Source organism: Palaemon carinicauda, chromosome 27 (genome assembly GCF_036898095.1).
Source record: "Palaemon carinicauda isolate YSFRI2023 chromosome 27, ASM3689809v2, whole genome shotgun sequence".
NCBI classification, from domain to species: domain Eukaryota; kingdom Metazoa; phylum Arthropoda; class Malacostraca; order Decapoda; family Palaemonidae; genus Palaemon; species Palaemon carinicauda.
In genome coordinates, this window is record NC_090751.1 from 78,920,362 (window position 1) to 78,941,881 (window position 21,520).

Below are 21,520 nucleotides of genomic sequence, written 5' to 3' on the forward strand. Positions count from 1 at the left end.
TTCAAATAAGATATATATATTAATACATTAAGTCGGATTCTCTTAACGACCTCGGGATCAGATCCCCAGGCGGAATCACCCAAACACTATAATATCAGACAGGCCGGGATTTGAACCCTTGTCCAGGATATCTGTGTTCCAGTGACCATACCACTCAACCACGTGGCTGAGTGGTATGGGAGTTAACATCGCATTTTCCTATATCACTGAAATGAATTAAGGTGTTACTGACATGCACTTGTGACTGCCCAGGTTCCAAATCCTCCTTCTGATGTCCCCTATACCTCTCAGGATAAAAACTTTTCTGATAAAACCATTCTGCGTCATAGAACTGATCATGTGCTCTCTTGAAGTCAACCTCGTAGAACCATAGCACATGAAGCCCGTTCCCTGTTCTAGCAAGTGCTTTAGATTAGTAAAACCGCTTCCTTAATCCACTCACCCTCAATACGTGTACTTCCTTCTCTCTCGCTCTTACTAGGCATGGTGAAAAAAAAATTTTCCTTGCTTAGTTCTAGTTACTCCTCTTTTTAAATTTTTTCATTTTGCATCTGTTATTCCCTGAGTATTGCACACCACAATTCTCCTTTGTTTCTTTAGTAACTTTCATTCATTATACCCTTATTAATCATTCCTCATACCTTGAATATTCTTTTCAGCTGACGTGTTCATCATTCCCCTGTTCAGTTTTACCTTTCATCCCCTCACTCCTCTTTAGATAATATTGTCTCATCTTCTTGAGCTCCGATATGTTTGTCTTAGTTATAAAAAGTGCTGATAATTTGAAGAAGGACACTGCGTTGTGTAGCATTCTGTTCATGAATGCTCATGTAATATTGTACGTTTTAAGTAACTCGTTAATTTGCATAATTCATTAATTTTAGCTAGTAATTATTTACATGTCTGTACCTATTCATAAGTCTGATTAGCTAGGATTTTTTGCAGACACAGCTATTAAAAGCCACTCAATTCTTTTGTATGTATTAAAAAATCTTACGCTAGACCCTGGATTTTGTTCTATTTACTTCCCCTTGGAGCTGCATGAATACTACTTGCATTTATACAAGCAACAATCAGCCCTATGGGAAAAGCAAAAAAAGAGAGCCATATCTTGCCCAGTTGATGTTTCTTAAGGCCTAATAGCGGGAAGCTTCAACGGCCCACTTCAAGTCGTGACCCAGTTGCGGCAGGTCAATAATGGTTGATAGGTGGCAATTTAAGGTGACCAGAAGTCCCAAGCACAGTTTCCTTTTAATGGCTGGCAGTTAAGGGTCCTGAATATAGTTTCCTTCAACCAGCGCCTGACTTCGCTTGTTGTTGGGATAAGGGGCATTCATTATTTCTTACAGTTCTTGTGGTCCTTTATGCAGCTGTTTTAACCTTGACCTCTTGTAGACCCAACTGGTGCCTGACTCGCTTGTTAAAGTCGGGCATCCTTTCCGTTGCTTTAATTTCGTGAGGTTAATCATAAATTTAATGTGAAGTTCCTTACCCCGTGTTTCTAAATGAGATATGATTAAGGTGAGTTTTATGTTTTATTTAGAAGTAACGTTATCGATGTCAATCCTTTATTGTATTGTTCTATAGTATTGCTTCCTGGTAGTCCTTAGAACGCTTAACATTGACAGTACAGATCCCCATAAAGCATTTTACCTCACTGTCTCTTGTTAAAGTACTTTGTCCCATCCTACTCGATTGGAGCTTACTACTCTATTCCTTGTGCAGTGTCCAAACATCAAGGAGATATAGGGGTGACATTCCCGATATAACTTTGGATCCGGAAATCAGAGCGGGGAGGCTTTCCTGGAACTACCTGCCACATTCTTTTATAAGAGTCATTTCCTCCTAATTTCTTATTTTGCCGATTCTCCTTTTTTATTTACAAATCCTTCCTGCCCTTTCATATTATTTTTAGTTACGATTATAATTATATGGTTTACATTGCTACCCCTAGAAGCACTTTAATGTATTTTAGGGTAAATTTACAGTTTCATCCATTATGGGGAAACTGGAATAAAAATATATTTGTTGCATCAGAAATAGTGTAATTCCAACGAATTTAACGTTTATTTTGACCGCAAACCATCCAATTTAGATATTTACTATGTAATTGGAGTTAAAACAACTAGTTGTTCCAGAATGCAGAAAGACCCTACTTCATCCCAACAATTATGGGGGACACCAGGTGGGAACCGGGGTTTTGGGTGGGGGGGGGGAGCGTCAAATGATATTTGCAATAAATGAATACCTATCCTTCCACCACCCCTCCCCCTATACCCCTATCTAGCCCTAACGGCGGGGGGGGGGGGGGCGCTCTGCCCCTCCTCCTGCAACCCGCCTTCAACCCCCCCTTAAGGCCACAGTGATTTTCAGGGCACTACTGAATCTAAGAAAACCCACGTAACCTAGCATAGGGGCCCTGTATCCCTACCTACGCCTACCGTGGGGGCACCGCCCCTCCTGCGACCCCCCCTTAAGGCCACAGTGATTTTCGGGACACTACCGAACCTAATACAACCACCTAACCTAGGGCCCTGTACCCCTACCTAGGCCTAGCCCCTGCGACCCCCCCCCCCCCCTTACAGCCACTACCTAACACATCCATCAAACAAAATCCAAAGTGATGGTACTGCTGTATACATCGTTATACTGTCACCATTATAATATACTCTATAAATTAATGAAACTTACCTTAAACTGTTGGTTCATAAAGATGTGCTGCTGCTTTGAGGAAAATGTGAAGCCGTTGGGAAGGTTCCTTGGCATGCAGGACAATTTTTATTTTGTAAAATTAAATTGTGTCTCTGGCACAAATGCACTAGTTTTTCAACAAATTCATTGTAAGTTAGGAAACAGTCAGGACAAGAAGATGAAATTTCAACTTCTTGTGCAACATGAGATGACGTGCTTTATATGGTCTCTATGTCTAAGAACGAAATGAAATGCCTGGGAAGATAATGTATTGTCGCGCTCTTGTATTGTCGCGCTGTGATTGGCCAAACATGTATGACGTCATAGTGGACAGGCGCTGTGATTGGCCAAACGTGTAAGACTTCATAGTGGACTAGTTTGTCAGCAGATTATAGTGGTTACAGGGCTCATTTAAGCAAATACAAGACACAGTCAACAATAACAACAGAATTGGAAAAAATCTGGGAGGAAGACATGAGTAGCGTGAGTTTGATCGTCGATATATAAAGAACAAGGCATTTGCGACAGATAATATTTTACAGAAATACTACAAAAGACTTGCTTTACTCGAGAAATATATTATTATAATAGATTTCCCATAGTGGATGAAACTGTAATAATACCTATTCTAGTTCTAATCTCTTGGTTATGTGTATTTAATATCAGGGCATAGTGTATAATAATATCACTACTTAACGTATCTAAATAACTCTGTTGTGCTTGTAACTTGCATTTTGTTTATAGAAGTGTCGACTACCATATCTCAAAACTAATTAAGTTATCATGTCAATATTTGTATATAGTACATTGGCTATTTCTGGACATTATTATCTTATAGGTTTCTTGTTCAAAAGGAATTGAAGTCCAAGTTTAGCCTCTTGATTTTGTTTATTTAACATTAAGATATATAATATAATATCCCAATATGTCAATTATGATATAATCATAAAAGAATAGGATAGAGACGTTTCATTGGCATGCTCAAAGTAGTCAAAAGTTCGTTATTTCACACATCTCAATAATATATATTTAATAAGAATGCCAGAATGGAAATATGATATATTTGGTTGGTGGTTCGAGAATATTTTTGCAAGATCTTTTCTAGTAAGTTCGAAATTAATATGTTTTATCATAACCTTTCCGTTACATGTTGTTAAAATCGTGTCATACAATAAAACCACTAATATTTCAATTATGACATTCATGATGATAGGGTAGGGTACCAACGTATATCATGGATATTCATTCTGAAAGAAGGAAATAGAAATTAAACCCATGTCTAATATTCAAACAGATGTTTGGTTGTAAAGCATTACAATTCCTACTTTTTTTTATTTATAATTTGCGGTATTTATGTAGCCAAAATTTCAAAACTTTCAGAAATATTTCTTGAATTAGAGCATTGGGATTAAAATATGATATACGTTGTTGTTACCTCGGTCATATTTCCTACCTTGATTGGATAGGGAATAAATTTCAATTCAAAACAGGCCTACCTGTTAGAGCGATATCTAAGTCCTAATGTTATAAGCTTACATTGCTAGCTCATTAGTAAATTGTGTACATAGTTGGGTCATATGATGTAATCATGCCTTCATATTTGGAATCAGTGATAAGGATAGTTTAGGTTTGAACCATTGTGGTTAGAATATAGTACCCGGTAACGTTAAATGGTAACTAAGGACAGATACCAGTATGAACAATATAAGACATCCTGCTATACTTACTTTACTTTGACGGGTGTTTTTTCGGTCCCATACAGCAGGGGGCCCTCCACTGTCATTTTATCTTGTCCGTTTAAAGTATTTGGCATTTCATATCACGTATTGTTCATTTACTGTTAAATCATCAGTGTAGTATGATTTTTTAAATAAGAAAGTCTTCAGTTTCCTCTTGAAAGCCTTAATGTCTTCAATCATTCGAATGTTTTGTGGGGGCTTATTATATAATCCTGGGGCCGCATATTTAAAGGCTCTAGAGCCTAAAGCAGACATATATCTAGGTTCCAACAGTTTGAAGCCATCTGTAACTATTCTCGTGTCGACACGATTTGTTGGCTTTGCAATATGTAGCAATTCTCTTAAGTATTTTGGACGACCGGTTCTGATAGCTTGGTGCCTTATTGTACATATTTTAAATTCAATTCTTGATTTTATCGGCAGCCAGTGTGAATCAATTAGTATAGGGGTGGTACTTTTTCTAGGTTGGACACCTTTTATCAGTCTTGCTCCTCGGTTTATTATGTTTTGTAATTTATTAAGCTGTACTTTTGGTAAAGTGAAATAGATGGGGTTGCAGTGGTCAATCATGGTAATAACAAAGTTTATCAGAAGTTTCTTTACATAATTTTCGTCCAGGTACTTTTCTTATAAACGCAATATTTCTAAGATGATAACCACCAGTGATTTATTTGGGCATTGAGAGACACGGTACAGTTAAGAAATACACCTAGATCTCGAACTTTACTAGATATTGGCACCGAGTCATATTTATGTTCATTTTAAGATCACCTAAGTTTCTCACGCTGTTTCTCTTTCCCCCCACCATGAATTCAGTTTTGTTCTCATTTAATTTTAGTTATTTAAATGTCATCCATTCTCTAACACTATCAAGGATTCGGTTTAGAGCTTCAGTAGTGTCATGTATATCATTTATGGAGAAGTAAGATTTTGTGTCATCCGGAGATAAGTTGAACTTCACACCATGCCTTTGTAGTATATTTGATACACCAATAGTATAGATGCAGAATAAGATTGGGCCAAGTACAACCCCCTGGGGTACCCCTCTGTTTAAGGGTTCATATGATGAATTAAAGTTTCCAATTTGTACACAGTAATTTCATGCACAACTGTATCAAAAGCAGCACTGAGATCGAATGATATTGAAATACCACATTTATTTTCATCCATCATTCCCAGTATATCCTTTACAACAGAGCAGATGGCTGTCTCCGTAGAGTATAGTTTTTTGTAAGCATATTGGTAGTTTCTCTCTCCAATTACTCCAGATATTGGCATAGGATCGAACGCACAGTGTAACTTTTTAAGTTTTAGTCATGCTAGGTTGAAAACAGGGTCATGACAATGTCCTGTGTGTGGAGTTTCCGCAATCCACTTTTAATTGCACGTTTTGGGGTTTCTTGTCAGGTCTCGCACACGTTGACTTTTGTTTTGATGGGCCCATGCCAACAAGAGATTTAAATTTGGTTAATAGTATACAAAAGGTCTGCCCAGGTTACTCTCCTGGCCTCAAATAAAGCAATTAGAACTGTTCGCCTGGCTTACCTAAGATTGGTCTGACTGTTTCCTTCTCTCATACCAAAGCCTGATAGAAACAACGTTAAGATTTTCGTTTTTTTTTTTTTTTTTTTTTTTTTTTTTTTTTTTTTTTTTTTTTTTTTTTTTTTTTTTTAAATGTTCATAATGATTACTGTCTCTGTGAAGTACAATGGGTCTGAATGCGCCTATTTTTTATATCTAAATGTTTCAACAAATAAATCTAACTTCTTGGAGTATTTGAAATCACACAATGTTAAACAGACAGGTGTTTTCGTGCGATAATTACATGTTACCTTTTTACATTATGATAAGGAGAAAGAATCTTTTATTGTGGTCGCTTTGTAGGCTACCTACACAAAAGAAAAAACAAGAAAAGGAATCGGTAATTATAGTGTTAGCTTATTTAAGGGAACTTACTATCTTGTTTAACTGCTCTATTTGTAAATAATTTCTATATAAATTCTAGTCACAGCAAGATAAACAGTACCCTAAAGTGGTCATCAAAGACAATGGTTAATTGGTATATCTTTTTTTTCAGCGGTTACAGTAAATAAGCTATACAACCAAGAGGCTATCGGAGGTTCTGATATGAAAATTGCAACCTATAAAATTGTCTTTGCTAGGCGGGAGTTCCATCATTTTATAGATCCAAAAGACCAAAGAATTCATACACTGTGTATCGAACGACAGTAGAAGACCGTTAAGGAATGGTCGAGTAGGCTTGATATGGGAGATGAATATTTTTTTTCAAGATTTAGAAGTAATTTTTCTCTTCTCGATACGTATCCTCTCAATCTCCTTTAACATTTTTTTTTTGGGGGGGGGAGGGAAAACTATATAGACCACAAGGAAAATAATCCCCGACCTCCTGCTTTTGACTACGAAGAAGAATCTGCCAATTCTTTAGACAATTAAGGTAAGATAAGAGTTTCACTTTTGTTTATATTGTATTTATGTGAGGTTAGAATATCGTCATGGAATATTATGTAAATCCATAATAAATCATTCATCATTGCTTGATCACTTTTCACAATTCTCTCTATTCAATTACAGGGACCATGCAAGCCTCCACCAATCCCTCAATTGTCAACTCTGACCATAAATTTGCCATATATGCTATTTTTTTGTTGTTGCTTAGGGTAATTTTATTCCCTACGGAAATGTTCTCCGTTATGTTTATGTTACATTTATTTGAGTTTGGGGAAGGTTAGGTTATTGTCTTAAAATCATATGGAAAACCATTACAAATTATAAACCCTACATTACTTTGAATGGACTGTGTCCGGTAGTTTCATGTCGGCTAATGTTAATTTGCCACTGAACAAACTTGAAGCCCACTGACCATTTTTTACTATTATTTTCCTGCATCCAGATGGCAAGTTTGTCCTGAATAACACCATTTAGCCGTTCAACCGCACCCTGGCACAGGACAGCGTAATACTCTATTCAATTCAGGCAAAATATGGTTGCCTAATCTGAAAGTCTTGCTTAATGTGCAGATTAGACACGCATTTTGCACAATATAAATATTAGGCAAACTGTTTGCTTAAAGTACACATTAGGCAATTTCCGCTGCCTAATGTACACATTAGGCAATTATCAACATTGAGCGTAACATATATATATGTATACATACATATATGTATATATATATATATATATATATATATATATATATATATATATATATATATATATATGTGTGTGTGTGTGTACGTATGTATATATATATATATATATATATATATATATATATATATATATATATATATATATATATATATATATATATATATATATATATATATATATATATATATATATATGATAAATTTTTGCACATTTAAACGTGTTTTTTCATATTTCAAATAAGATATATATATTAATACATTAAAGTCGGATTTTCTTAACGACCTCGGGATCAGATCCCCAGGCGGAATCACCCAAACACTATAATATCAGACAGGCCGGGATTTGAACCCTTGTCCAGGATATCTGTGTTCCAGTGACCATACCACTCAACCACGTGGCTGAGTGGTATGGGAGTTAAACATCGCATTTTCCTATATCACTGAAATGAATTAAGGTGTTACTGACATGTCACTTGTGACTGCCCAGGTTCCAAATCCTCCTTCTGATGTCCCCTATACCTCTCAGGATAAAAACTTTTCTGATAAAACCATTCTGCGTCATAGAACTGATCATGTGCTCTCTTGAAGTCAACCTCGTAGAACCATAGCACATGAAGCCCGTTCCCTGTTCTAGCAAGTGCTTTAGATTAGTAAAACCGCTTCCTTAATCCACTCACCCTCAATACGTGTACTTCCTTCTCTCTCGCTCTTACTAGGCATGGTGAAAAAAAAATTTTCCTTGCTTAGTTCTAGTTACTCCTCTTTTTAAATTTTTTCATTTTGCATTTGTTATTCCCTGAGTATTGCACACCACAATTCTCCTTTGTTTCTTTAGTAACTTTCATTCATTATACCCTTATTAATCATTCCTCATACCTTGAATATTCTTTTCAGCTGACGTGTTCATCATTCCCCTGTTCAGTTTTACCTTTCATCCCCTCACTCCTCTTTAGATAATATTGTCTCATCTTCTTGAGCTCCGATATGTTTGTCTTAGTTATAAAAAGTGCTGATAATTTGAAGAAGGACACTGCGTTGTGTAGCATTCTGTTCATGAATGCTCATGTAATATTGTACGTTTTAAGTAACTCGTTAATTTGCATAATTCATTAATTTTAGCTAGTAATTATTTACATGTCTGTACCTATTCATAAGTCTGATTAGCTAGGATTTTTTGCAGACACAGCTATTAAAAGCCACTCAATTCTTTTGTATGTATTAAAAAATCTTACGCTAGACCCTGGATTTTGTTCTATTTACTTCCCCTTGGAGCTGCATGAATACTACTTGCATTTATACAAGCAACAATCAGCCCTATGGGAAAAGCAAAAAAAGAGAGCCATATCTTGCCCAGTTGATGTTTCTTAAGGCCTAATAGCGGGAAGCTTCAACGGCCCACTTCAAGTCGTGACCCAGTTGCGGCAGGTCAATAATGGTTGATAGGTGGCAATTTAAGGTGACCAGAAGTCCCAAGCACAGTTTCCTTTTAATGGCTGGCAGTTAAGGGTCCTGAATATAGTTTCCTTCAACCAGCGCCTGACTTCGCTTGTTGTTGGGATAAGGGGCATTCATTATTTCTTACAGTTCTTGTGGTCCTTTATGCAGCTGTTTTAACCTTGACCTCTTGTAGACCCAACTGGTGCCTGACTCGCTTGTTAAAGTCGGGCATCCTTTCCGTTGCTTTAATTTCGTGAGGTTAATCATAAATTTAATGTGAAGTTCCTTACCCCGTGTTTCTAAATGAGATATGATTAAGGTGAGTTTTATGTTTTATTTAGAAGTAACGTTATCGATGTCAATCCTTTATTGTATTGTTCTATAGTATTGCTTCCTGGTAGTCCTTAGAACGCTTAACATTGACAGTACAGATCCCCATAAAGCATTTTACCTCACTGTCTCTTGTTAAAGTACTTTGTCCCATCCTTCTCGATTGGAGCTTACTACTCTATTCCTTGTGCAGTGTCCAAACATCAAGGAGATATAGGGGTGACATTCCCGATATAACTTTGGATCCGGAAATCAGAGCGGGGAGGCTTTCCTGGAACTACCTGCCACATTCTTTTATAAGAGTCATTTCCTCCTAATTTCTTATTTTGCCGATTCTCCTTTTTTATTTACAAATCCTTCCTGCCCTTTCATATTATTTTTAGTTACGATTATAATTATATAGTTTACATTGCTACCCCTAGAAGCACTTTAATGTATTTTAGGGTAAATTTACAGTTTCATCCATTATGGGGAAACTGGAATAAAAATATATTTGTTGCCTCAGAAATAGTGTAGTTCCAACGAATTTAACGTTTATTTTGACCGCAAACCATCCGATTTAGATATTTACTATGTAATTGGAGTTAAAACAACTAGTTGTTCCAGAATGCAGAAAGACCCTACTTCATCCCAACAATTATGGGGGACACCAGGTGGGAACCGGGGTTTTGAGTGGGGGGGGGCGCGTCAAATGATATTTGCAATAAATGAATACCTATCCTTCCACCACCCCTCCCCCTATACCCCTATCTAGCCCTAACGGCGGGGGGGGGGGGGGCTTTGCCCCTCCTCCTGCAACCCGCCTTCAACCCCCCCTTAAGGCCACAGTGATTTTCAGGGCACTACTGAATCTAAGAAAACCCACCTAACCTAGCATAGGGGCCCTGTATCCCTACCTACGCCTACCGTGGGGGCACCGCCCCTCCTGCGACCCCCCCTTAAGGCCACAGTGATTTTCGGGACACTACCGAACCTAATACATTCACCTAACCTAGGGCCCTGTACCCCTACCTAGGCCTAGCCCCTGCGACCCCCCCCCTCCTTACAAGCACTACCTAACACATCCATCAAACAAAATCCAAAGTGATGGTACTGCTGTATACATCGTTATACTGTCACCATTATAATATACTCTATAAATTAATGAAACTTACCTTAAACTGTTGGTTCATAAAGATGTGCTGCTGCTTTGAGGAAAATGTGAAGCCGTTGGGAAGGTTCCTTGGCATGCAGGACAATTTTTATTTTGTAAAATTAAATTGTGTCTCTGGCACAAATGCACTAGTTTTTCAACAAATTCATTGTAAGTTAGGAAACAGTCAGGACAAGAAGATGAAATTTCAACTTCTTGTGCAACATGAGATGACGTGCTTTATATGGTCTCTATGTCTAAGAACGAAATGAAATGCCTGGGAAGATAATGTATTGTCGCGCTCTTGTATTGTCGCGCTGTGATTGGCCAAACATGTATGACGTCATAGTGGACAGGCGCTGTGATTGGCCAAACGTGTAAGACTTCATAGTGGACTAGTTTGTCAGCAGATTATAGTGGTTACAGGGCTCATTTAAGCAAATACAAGACACAGTCAACAATAACAACAGAATTGGAAAAAATCTGGGAGGAAGACATGAGTAGCGTGAGTTTGATCGTCGATATATAAAGAACAAGGCATTTGCGACAGATAATATTTTACAGAAATACTACAAAAGACTTGCTTTACTCGAGAAATATATTATTATAATAGATTTCCCATAATGGATGAAACTGTAATAATACCTATTCTAGTTCTAATCTCTTGGTTATGTGTATTTAATATCAGGGCATAGTGTATAATAATATCACTACTTAACGTATCTAAATAACTCTGTTGTGCTTGTAACTTTCATTTTGTTTATAGAAGTGTCGACTACCATATCTCAAAACTAATTAAGTTATCATGTCAATATTTGTATATAGTACATTGGCTATTTCTGGACATTATTATCTTATAGGTTTCTTGTTCAAAAGGAATTGAAGTCCAAGTTTAGCCTCTTGATTTTGTTTATTTAACATTAAGATATATAATATAATATCCCAATATGTCAATTATGATATAATCATAAAAGAATAGGATAGAGACGTTTCATTGGCATGCTCAAAGTAGTCAAAAGTTCGTTATTTCACACATCTCAATAATATATATTTAATAAGAATGCCAGAATGGAAATATGATATATTTGGTTGGTGGTTCGAGAATATTTTTGCAAGATCTTTTCTAGTAAGTTCGAAATTAATATGTTTTATCATAACCTTTCCGTTACATGTTGTTAACATCGTGTCATACAATAAAACCACTAATATTTCAATTATGACATTCATGATGATAGGGTAGGGTATCAACGTATATCATGGATATTCATTCTGAAAGAAGGAAATAGAAATTAAACCCATGTCTAATATTCAAACAGATGTTTGGTTGTAAAGCATTACAATTCCTACTTTTTTTTATTTATAATTTTCGGTATTTATGTAGTCAAAATTTCAAAACTTTCAGAAATATTTCTTGAATTAGAGCATTGGGATTGAAATATGATATACGTTGTTGTTACCTCGGTCATATTTCCTACCTTGATTGGATAGGGAATAAATTTCAATTCAAAACAGGCCTACCTGTTAGAGCGATATCTAAGTCCTAATGTTATAAGCCTACATTGCTAGCTCATTAGTAAATTGTGTACATAGTTGGGTCATATGATGTAATCATGCCTTCATATTTGGAATCAGTGATAAGGATAGTTTAGGTTTGAACCATTGTGGTTAGAATATAGTACCCGGTAACGTTAAATGGTAACTAAGGACAGATACCAGTATGAACAATATAAGACATCCTGCTATACTTACTTTACTTTGACGGGTGTTTTTTCGGTCCCATACAGCAGGGGGCCCTCCACTGTCATTTTATCTTGTTCGTTTAAAGTATTTGGCATTTCATATCACGCATTGTTCATTTACTGTTAAATCATCAGTGTAGTATGATTTTTTAAATAAGAAAGTCTTCAGTTTCCTCTTGAAAGCCTTAATGTCTTCAATCATTCGAATGTTTCGTGGGGGCTTATTATATAGTCCTGGGGCCGCATATTTAAAGGCTCTAGAGCCTAAAGCAGACATATATCTAGGTTCCAACAGTTTGAAGCCATCTGTAACTATTCTCGTGTCGACACGATTTGTTGGCTTTGCAATATGTAGCAATTCTCTTAAGTATTTTGGACGACCGGTTCTGATAGCTTGGTGCCTTATTGTACATATTTTAAATTCAATTCTTGATTTTATCGGCAGCCAGTGTGAATCAATTAGTATAGGGGTGGTACTTTTTCTAGGTTGGACACCTTTTATCAGTCTTGCTCCTCGGTTTATTAAGTTTTGTAATTTATTAAGCTGTACTTTTGGTAAAGTGAAATAGATGGGGTTGCAGTGGTCAATCATGGTAATAACAAAGTTTATCAGAAGTTTCTTTACATAATTTTCGTCCAGGTACTTTTCTTATAAACGCAATATTTCTAAGATGATAACCACCAGTGATTTATTTGGGCATTGAGAGACACGGTACTGTTAAGAAATACACCTAGATCTCGAACTTTACTAGATATTGGCACCGAGTCATATTTATGTTCATTTTAAGATCACCTAAGTTTCTCACGCTGTTTCTCTTTCCCCCCACCATGAATTCAGTTTTGTTCTCATTTAATTTTAGTTATTTAAATGTCATCCATTCTCTAACACTATCAAGGATTCGGTTTAGAGCTTCAGTAGTGTCATGTATATCATTTATGGAGAAGTAAGATTTTGTGTCATCCGGAGATAAGTTGAACTTCACACCATGCCTTTGTAGTATATTTGATACACCAATAGTATAGATGCAGAATAAGATTGGGCCAAGTACAACCCCCTGGGGTACCCCTCTGTTTAAGGGTTCATATGATGAATTAAAGTTTCCAATTTGTACACAGTAATTTCATGCACAACTGTATCAAAAGCAGCACTGAGATCGAATGATATTGAAATACCACATTTATTTTCATCCATCATTCCCAGTATATCCTTTACAACAGAGCAGATGGCTGTCTCCGTAGAGTATAGTTTTTTTGTAAGCATATTGGTAGTTTCTCTCTCCAATTACTCCAGATATTGGCATAGGATCGAACGCACAGTGTAACTTTTTAAGTTTTCGTCATGCTAGGTTGAAAACAGGGTCATGACAATGTCCTGTGTGTGGAGTTTCCGCAATCCACTTTTAATTGCACGTTTTGGGGTTTCTTGTCAGGTCTTGCACACGTTGACTTTTGTTTTGATGGGCCCATGCCAACAAGAGATTTAAATTTGGTTAATAGTATACAAAAGGTCTGCCCAGGTTACTCTCCTGACCTCAAATAAAGCAATTAGAACTGTTCGCCTGGCTTACCTAAGATTGGTCTGACTGTTTCCTTCTCTCATACCAAAGCCTGATAGAAACAACGTTGAGATTTTCGTTTTTTTTTTTTTTTTTTTTTTTTTTTTTTTTTTTTTTTTTTTTTTTAAATGTTCATAATGATTACTGTCTCTGTGAAGTACAATGGGTGTGAATGCGCCTATTTTTTATGTCTAAATGTTTCAACAAATAAATCTAACTTCTTGGAGTATTTGAAATCACACAATGTTAAACAGACAGGTGTTTTCGTGCGATAATTACATGTTACCTTTTTACATTATGATAAGGAGAAAGAATCTTTTATTGTGGTCGCTTTGTAGGCTACCTACACAAAAGAAAAAACAAGAAAAGGAATCGGTAATTATAGTGTTAGCTTATTTAAGGGAACTTACTATCTTGTTTAACTGCTCTATTTGTAAATAATTTCTATATAAATTCTAGTCACAGCAAGATAAACAGTACCCTAAAGTGGTCATCAAAGACAATGGTTAATTGGTATATCTTTTTTTTTTTCAGCGGTTACAGTAAATAAGCTATACAACCAAGAGGCTATCGGAGGTTCTGATATGAAAATTGCAACCTATAAAATTGTCTTTGCTAGGCGGGAGTTCCATCATTTTATAGATCCAAAAGACCAAAGAATTCATACACTGTGTATCGAACGACAGTAGAAGACCGTTAAGGAATGGTCGAGTAGGCTTGATATGGGAGATGAATATTTTTTTTCAAGATTTAGAAGTAATTTTTCTCTTCTCGATACGTATCCTCTCAATCTCCTTTAACATTTTTTTTTTTGGGAGGGGGGGAGGGAAAACTATATAGACCACAAGGAAAATAATCCCCGACCTCCTGCTTTTGACTACGAAGAAGAATCTGCCAATTCTTTAGACAATTAAGGTAAGATAAGAGTTTCACTTTTGTTTATATTGTATTTATGTGAGGTTAGAATATCGTCATGGAATATTATGTAAATCCATAATAAATCATTCATCATTGCTTGATCACTTTTCACAATTCTCTCTATTCAATTACAGGGACCATGCAAGCCTCCACCAATCCCTCAATTGTCAACTCTGACCATAAATTTGCCATATATGCTATTTTTTTGTTGTTGCTTAGGGTAATTTTATTCCCTACGGAAATGTTCTCCGTTATGTTTATGTTACATTTATTTGAGTTTGGGGAAGGTTAGGTTATTGTCTTAAAATCATATGGAAAACCATTACAAATTATAAACCCTACATGGTCATCTTTCATTGATACTTTATACCATTACAGAATCCATGCAAGTCTATACCCGTTTTCCATCACCTAGATTTTGCAGTCTCTCCTATCTTTTATTTTTTAGATTGATTTGCATTCGATTATGGGAGCGTCTACCAAATTTCAAACCCTTGCAGTGGCTACTTTCCTCTTCGTAAGGCTAGAAGAAACTCTCTAGCCATGGTAAACAGCTCTTCCAGGAGAAACACACTACAAAATCAAACCATTGTTCTCTAATCTTGGGTAAGGCCATAGCTTCTGTACCATGGTCTTGTACTGTCATGGGTTAGAGTTCTCTTGCCTGAGGGTACACTTAGGCATACTATTCTATTTAATTTTTATTCCTCATTTTTTGCTAAAATCTTTTATAATTTATATAGGAGATTTTTATTTTGATGATGTTACTCTTCCTTAAATATTTTATCTTTCCATGTTTCCATTCCTCACTGGGCTATTTTCCTTGTTTGAGCTCCTTTAGCTTAGCAAGTAACAATACTAATAACAATATCAACATTATTATTATTATTATTATTATTATTATTATTATTATTATTATTATTATTATTATTATTTGTTAGATCTTAAACTAGGCAGGATCAAGAAATGACAGTCAGCGTTGTTTCTTATCTTCATTGCAACTGACGCTGCTGCATCATGCACAGCGGAAGGAAATACAGATAGCCCGTGACGTAGACAATGACGTCACTTACGTGGGCGGAGCTTAGGCGCTGCAAGCAGCCTCATCTTACATCTCTCTCCCAAAATATTACGAGGGTAATATTTTCAAAACTTATAAATGACGATATCAAAAGCAGGTATGATAAACAAAATTCTATACTCTCTTAATGTAAAACATCAGACATATAAGGTAAATCATAATCGTAATAATTAATGGTAACGTTCAGATGAGAGAGAGAGAGAGAGAGAGAGAGAGAGAGAGAGAGAGAGAGAGAGAGAGAGAGAGATAACAACATCGACAGCATTAACGTAACCTCAATGAAACAATAATTACATCAGCATTGTCAGATGTACACTAAAATTGAGTCGTGAATGCAACACCAACCTAACTTAAAATTTCCTACAAAATATAATTTTGTAAATGAAATCAATGCACGTCTAAGTGCAGTAAAATAAAACAGAATTTTTCATTTTATAAATGCAAGATCAAAGCAGAGATAATTAAACATAATCGTTCATCAATGCACGTCTAAGTGCAGTAAAATAAAACCGAATTTTTCATTTTATAAATAAATGCAAGATCAAAGCAGAGATAATTAAACATAATCGTTCATCCAGGCAGGGGCCTCTCTCTTCCTTGGAGGCCGTACCTTTGGCGCTGATGGGGGAATCTTAGGCTCATGACCCACTTCGTCGTCGGTAGGAGTGGCTCCTCTTGTCTCATTGACGGGCAGTTCAGTGACCTTGAGGTGTCTTCTGTTCCTTATGGACGGACGCCCACTACCATCTAGTCTCACGATGTACTGTCTATGAGGTCGTCGCTCGACTATGATTCCCAGCCTGTCCCAGGCCTTGGTCATCTGGTTCTGAATCCTAACCTGAGTGCCTGGCTGTAAGGGCGTTAGCCTCCTGTCGCTGCCGCTTTCGATTATCTTCTCATTTTTCTCTGCTACTTGAAGTTCTCTTTTTCTAATGGATTTTCTTCAGTGTTGGTCTATCATATAGTTGATTTTTGCAGTCGGTACACCATCCCGTAACTGTCTCCCAGTTGCCAGTTGCGCCGGAGATTTATTTATACCTCTTAAGGTGTGTTCAGGTATTGTAGCATGACCAATGATACCTTGTCGTTATCGAGGCTTCCAGTCCCACTGATACTTGTTCTAATTATCTTTTTCGCGGACTTAACCGCGGCCTCGGCTCTCCCATTTGACTGTGGATAGTGGGCCGATGATAGGCGTATGTCAACTCTCCATCTCCTGTAGAAGGTCATCATCTCTTCACTCACCAGGTTGGTGCCGCCGTCGGTAGACAATTGTTCGGGTGCTCCCCATCGAGTGAAGTAATGCCTAAGTTTTGTCATGACCTTTGCAGACGAGGTGCCATTGGGGAAGTGGGCTATTTCTAGCCAGCCTGTAAGCCTGTCACAATATGCCATATACATGCGTCCTTCGAGCTGAAACAGGTCCATGACAGTCTGTTGGAACGGATACTCTGGGGCAGGGGTCATTTTCATGACTTCGGCAGGAAGTGATGGTGCGTGGGTGTCGCACGATGTACATCGTGAACGATGATGCTGGAGGTCACCCACGATGCCTGGCCAATAGACCGAATGTCTCGCTCTCCTCAACATTGTATCTAGGCCTTGATGTCCAGCATGGAGGTTGGCGGTTATCTGGTGACGTAGCCCTTCGGGAATGACAAGGCGGATGCAGTTGTCGTTGAAACAGTATGTGACCAGGTTGCCAGATATAGAGAGACGTTCTCTGATGCCGTAGAAGGGCCTCAAACATGCAATTTCTTGAGATTTCTTCGGGTTCCAATCCCCTGCATTCAATCGAGCGACTAGCAGCTGATATGCTGGGTCGTCCATGGCTGCCTCTTCAATAGTTTTCTCGTCTATAGTGCACTGCTCCTGTAGGTTTTCTGCGATTGCTGACACCATGGCAATCGTTAATTCTTCGTTAAAGCTCGCATTCTGTCCATCTGGTGTCGTCCTCAGGGTAGGAAAACGAGAAAGAAAGTCAGCAGCATGATTTCTCTTGCCCGGTAGATATTTAACGTTGAAATTATACAATAATGTTTTCTCCTTTAATCTAAACAGTCTGGGGTTGGTAATGTCGCCGAGACTCCTATTGCCTAGTAACTTGACTAAGGGGTGGTGGTCCGTGACAATGGTTAAGTTTGGGCAGCCCAATAAGAACAACCTTGCCTTTTTTAAACACCAAGCCACTGCAAGGGCTTCCCCCTCCACAGCTGCATACCCAGAATCGGCGGGCGTGAGGAACCGACTGCCGCGAAGTGCTATTCTCCAACCATCTCTACAACAGAAGCGGGTTTCGACGGAGGTGCAACTGCAATATTGTTGGAGGATGACGAAGCCCACCCCCTCCTTACTCCGGTCAGTGACTGCAACAGTCGGCCGCAGCTTATCGTAGTAGGTGAGGCCGTCCTTGGCCAACTTGCAGACGATGTCTTGCACTTGATGAAACTTTTCCTGAAGGTAATCATCCCAATAAACCTGTTTGGCCGAGGGCTTCTTCAGCAGGTCTCTAAAGTGGGTCATGATGGGCGCCGTTGTCAGGAAGGGGGCCAACTGATTAACAAAACCATACCATGACCTGATGTCGGATATTGTGGGCTTTTGGGGCATAGAAAAACGTTTTATGGCAGATAAATAATCTTCTGAAGGCTTGTAGGAGTCCCAACCGACGTCGAATCCGACAAATTCCACTTCTTTCTTGCAAAACTTGAATTTTTCTGGTTTCAAAGTGATGCCCTTGTATGCACAGACAGTAAGGAAGTCGTACACATGCCAAAAGGCGCTTTCTACGCTCGAATCGTACAGAAGTGTATCATCCACACACTTAAACTTCCTGGGTACTTCTTCAATGGCATCATCCAAACGGCGTGTATATGCGTCGGAGGCAGAGCAATGTCCCATTGGTGTCCTTCGGTATTGGTACCTACCCCAAGGTGTAATGAACGTGGTTAGGGGTATGCTCTCCTTGTCCAGTTCTACCTGGTGAAATCCCCAATAGGCGTCGGCCATAGTCTTGTATGAGCAAAGGGGAATGCTGGATACCATATCGAAGGGCGTAGAGGTATGGTGCGTCTCCCTTCTACAACTTGCATTAAGTTTTTGGTAGTCGACCGTACGTCTGGGTTGCCCCGTTTTCTTTGCCACGACCACCATACGTGAACACCATTCCGTGGGCTCTCCAGGGGGAGCTCTTTGTAGGACCCCTCTCTTGACGTCCTCCTCCAACTGGGCTTTCACCTCCTTTTCCCAGTGCTTAGGTACCGACGCAGGTGTGTGGCATGCGTAAGGAACTGCGTCAGGTAATAAGTGAATACGGTGGGGTTCCCCATCCATTACCGGGAGGGGTTCTCTCTCGGTGTTGAAAGTCGTACTTGAAAAATGGGCTAATAACCAGTTTTCTAATCTGGCAATATTTTCCTCACTAGGGGGAAACGGAATGGCCGACGGTCTCACGGGTTGATCAGTTGCTTCCGCTAATGTAAGAGTTGTACTAGCTGCTGCGGGGGCAGAGTCCGTGAAGGGAGCGTGGTTAGGAAACGTTTCTGGCACAAGACCAAGTTTCTTGCAAGCATCCAGGGATAAATAAAAATCAATGGAGGACTTTACGAAGTATACTTCCTGAGTTGTATGCCTCCCCTTGTATTCTATGGTGCAAGAGGTTGAACCTAAACACTTCAGATGCAGGTTGGCGAAGTCTCGCAATCCTCCCTTTAACCTCAGCTTAGCCGGTTTTATGTTCAACATCGCAAGCATAGCGGGTCCTGCAACACAAACCTGGGCACCAGTGTCCGGCACCGCTCGGACGCAGGACCACTCTCCCGAGTTGGCCAAGCATACATCAACACGAATAGTGGGTTGTGGGGAGGGCCCATTCCGCAACCTTGCCTCTGCCGCCACGACTACTGCAATCACTGCACCCGCTATGTCCGACTCCTCGGCCAGACCACTAACGTTATTCCTGACACTCCGCCCTCTGCAACACTACTTCAGGTGACCGGTTTTACCGCACCCGTAACATGTCGTTCTTCTTGCAGGACATGAAGAATACCCAGGGCTATGACGAGTACCACAATTACCACAAAGACGCAATTGTACTTTTACAGAGGTACTCCTGTCACATATAGCAAGGGCAGCTGCCACCTCCACCTCGCGACATCCTGATGCCGGTTCCAGAGGTTCCTGTCCTTGCAATCCTTCCCCTAGGGGATGCAAATGAGGGTCGTCTCGATGGTGGTGCCATGCTGTGCCACGGTTATTACAGTAGATCCTCCTAAAATCCTACTCACTGCACCATGTTAGATCTTAAACTAGGCAGGATCAAGAAATGACAGTCAGCGTTGTTTCTTATCTTCATTGCAACTGACGCTGCTGCATCATGCACAGCGGAAGGAAATACAGATAGCCCGTGAAGTAGACAATGACGTCACTTATGTGGGCGGAGCTTAGGCGCTGCAAGCAGCCTCATCTTACACTATTATTATTATTATTACTAGCCAAGCCACAATCCCAGCCGGAAAAGCCATATGCTATAAGCCCAAGGGCCTCAACATAGAAAAATGGCTCAGTGAGGAAAGGAAACATATAAATAGATAAACGATGAGTAAAAATTAACTATAAATTATTCTAAAAACAGTAAAAACATCAAAACAGATATGTCATATATAAACCATAAAAAGACTTATGTCAGGCTATTTAACAATCATACTAACCACAATCAAGGGATTTCTGTACAGCATTGGAGATTGTAAAAAGGGCATCACATGCTCCAAGGCCTTTACGAAAACCAAATTGCAAACTAGGGAGTAGATGATTACCTTCAACAAACCAATAAAGACGTTTTGCCAGAAGACGTTCAAAAACTTTAAATAGTCTGGAGTTATGGAAATCGGGCGGTAATCCGTTGGACTTGAGCTACCACAATCACATTTACATAATGGAAAAACATTACCAATTCTCTAACAAGTGCTAAAAGCCACTCTTCTTACTAACCTGCATAAAATAACAGGTAATTTTTTATCGTAGGAATCTGTAGTTTTTACAAAAATAAAAAAGCAATGAAAAACACCTTTTGGGTCTACACTTCCATAAGCATCAAGGTCCATCAATAGAGCTTTAATTTCATAAGATCAAAAAGCTAAGCTAGTTAGTTTAGCCTCAGGAAAACAGTAATGAGGAAGTTTGAATTATCCATTACTCTGTTTACTGTCAAACACATCAGCCAAAAGGGTTGCCTTGTCATATGGACTGTGAGTGCCTGAGCTATCTGGTTTAAGTAAAGGAGGAACAGTTGCATCTACACCAAAGAGTAGAGATTTGATAATAATAATAATAATAATAATAATAATAATAATAATAATAATAATAATAATAATAATAATAATAATAATAATGATATTTTCTTTTTCATGTTCGAAGTAAAGTTTAGACAGTTCTATAAAAGTGTTCCGATGACAGAATCTTTTTAAGGTCTACTTATTGGTGGGTTTCAACGCCTTCATAAAAGAATTAGTGGTCAATTGTAGAGGGGTTATTCGGGCGTTCCCCACGGCAATTTGAGAGCGAAGCCCCCGAAATTGAAAATGAATGTGTGATTTATTGTGTTGAATGTTGTGACTATCACTTTAAAATGGTTTGTCTTCCGGTGATTTTGAGATATTAGTGATGGTTTTTTAAAGGAGATTACTTAAGGGTGGTTACAAAAACATTACATACAATTATTGTAAGTTT

General features: G+C 38.4%; 1 protein-coding gene across 1 annotated transcript in view; it reads left to right on the top strand.

Moving 5' to 3' along the window:
- The window catches only part of LOC137620992 (probable serine/threonine-protein kinase clkA), a gene marked incomplete at its 5' end in the record, with an annotated part of 41,053 nt that extends 20,986 nt beyond the window's left edge, over positions 1 to 20,067 (top strand). The window contains one exon of the mRNA XM_068351434.1: positions 19,918 to 20,067. Coding sequence (XP_068207535.1) covers positions 19,918 to 20,067 — 150 coding nt within the window. The remainder of the gene's footprint in view (positions 1 to 19,917) is intronic.
- Between the last annotated feature and the right edge of the window lie 1,453 nt (positions 20,068 to 21,520).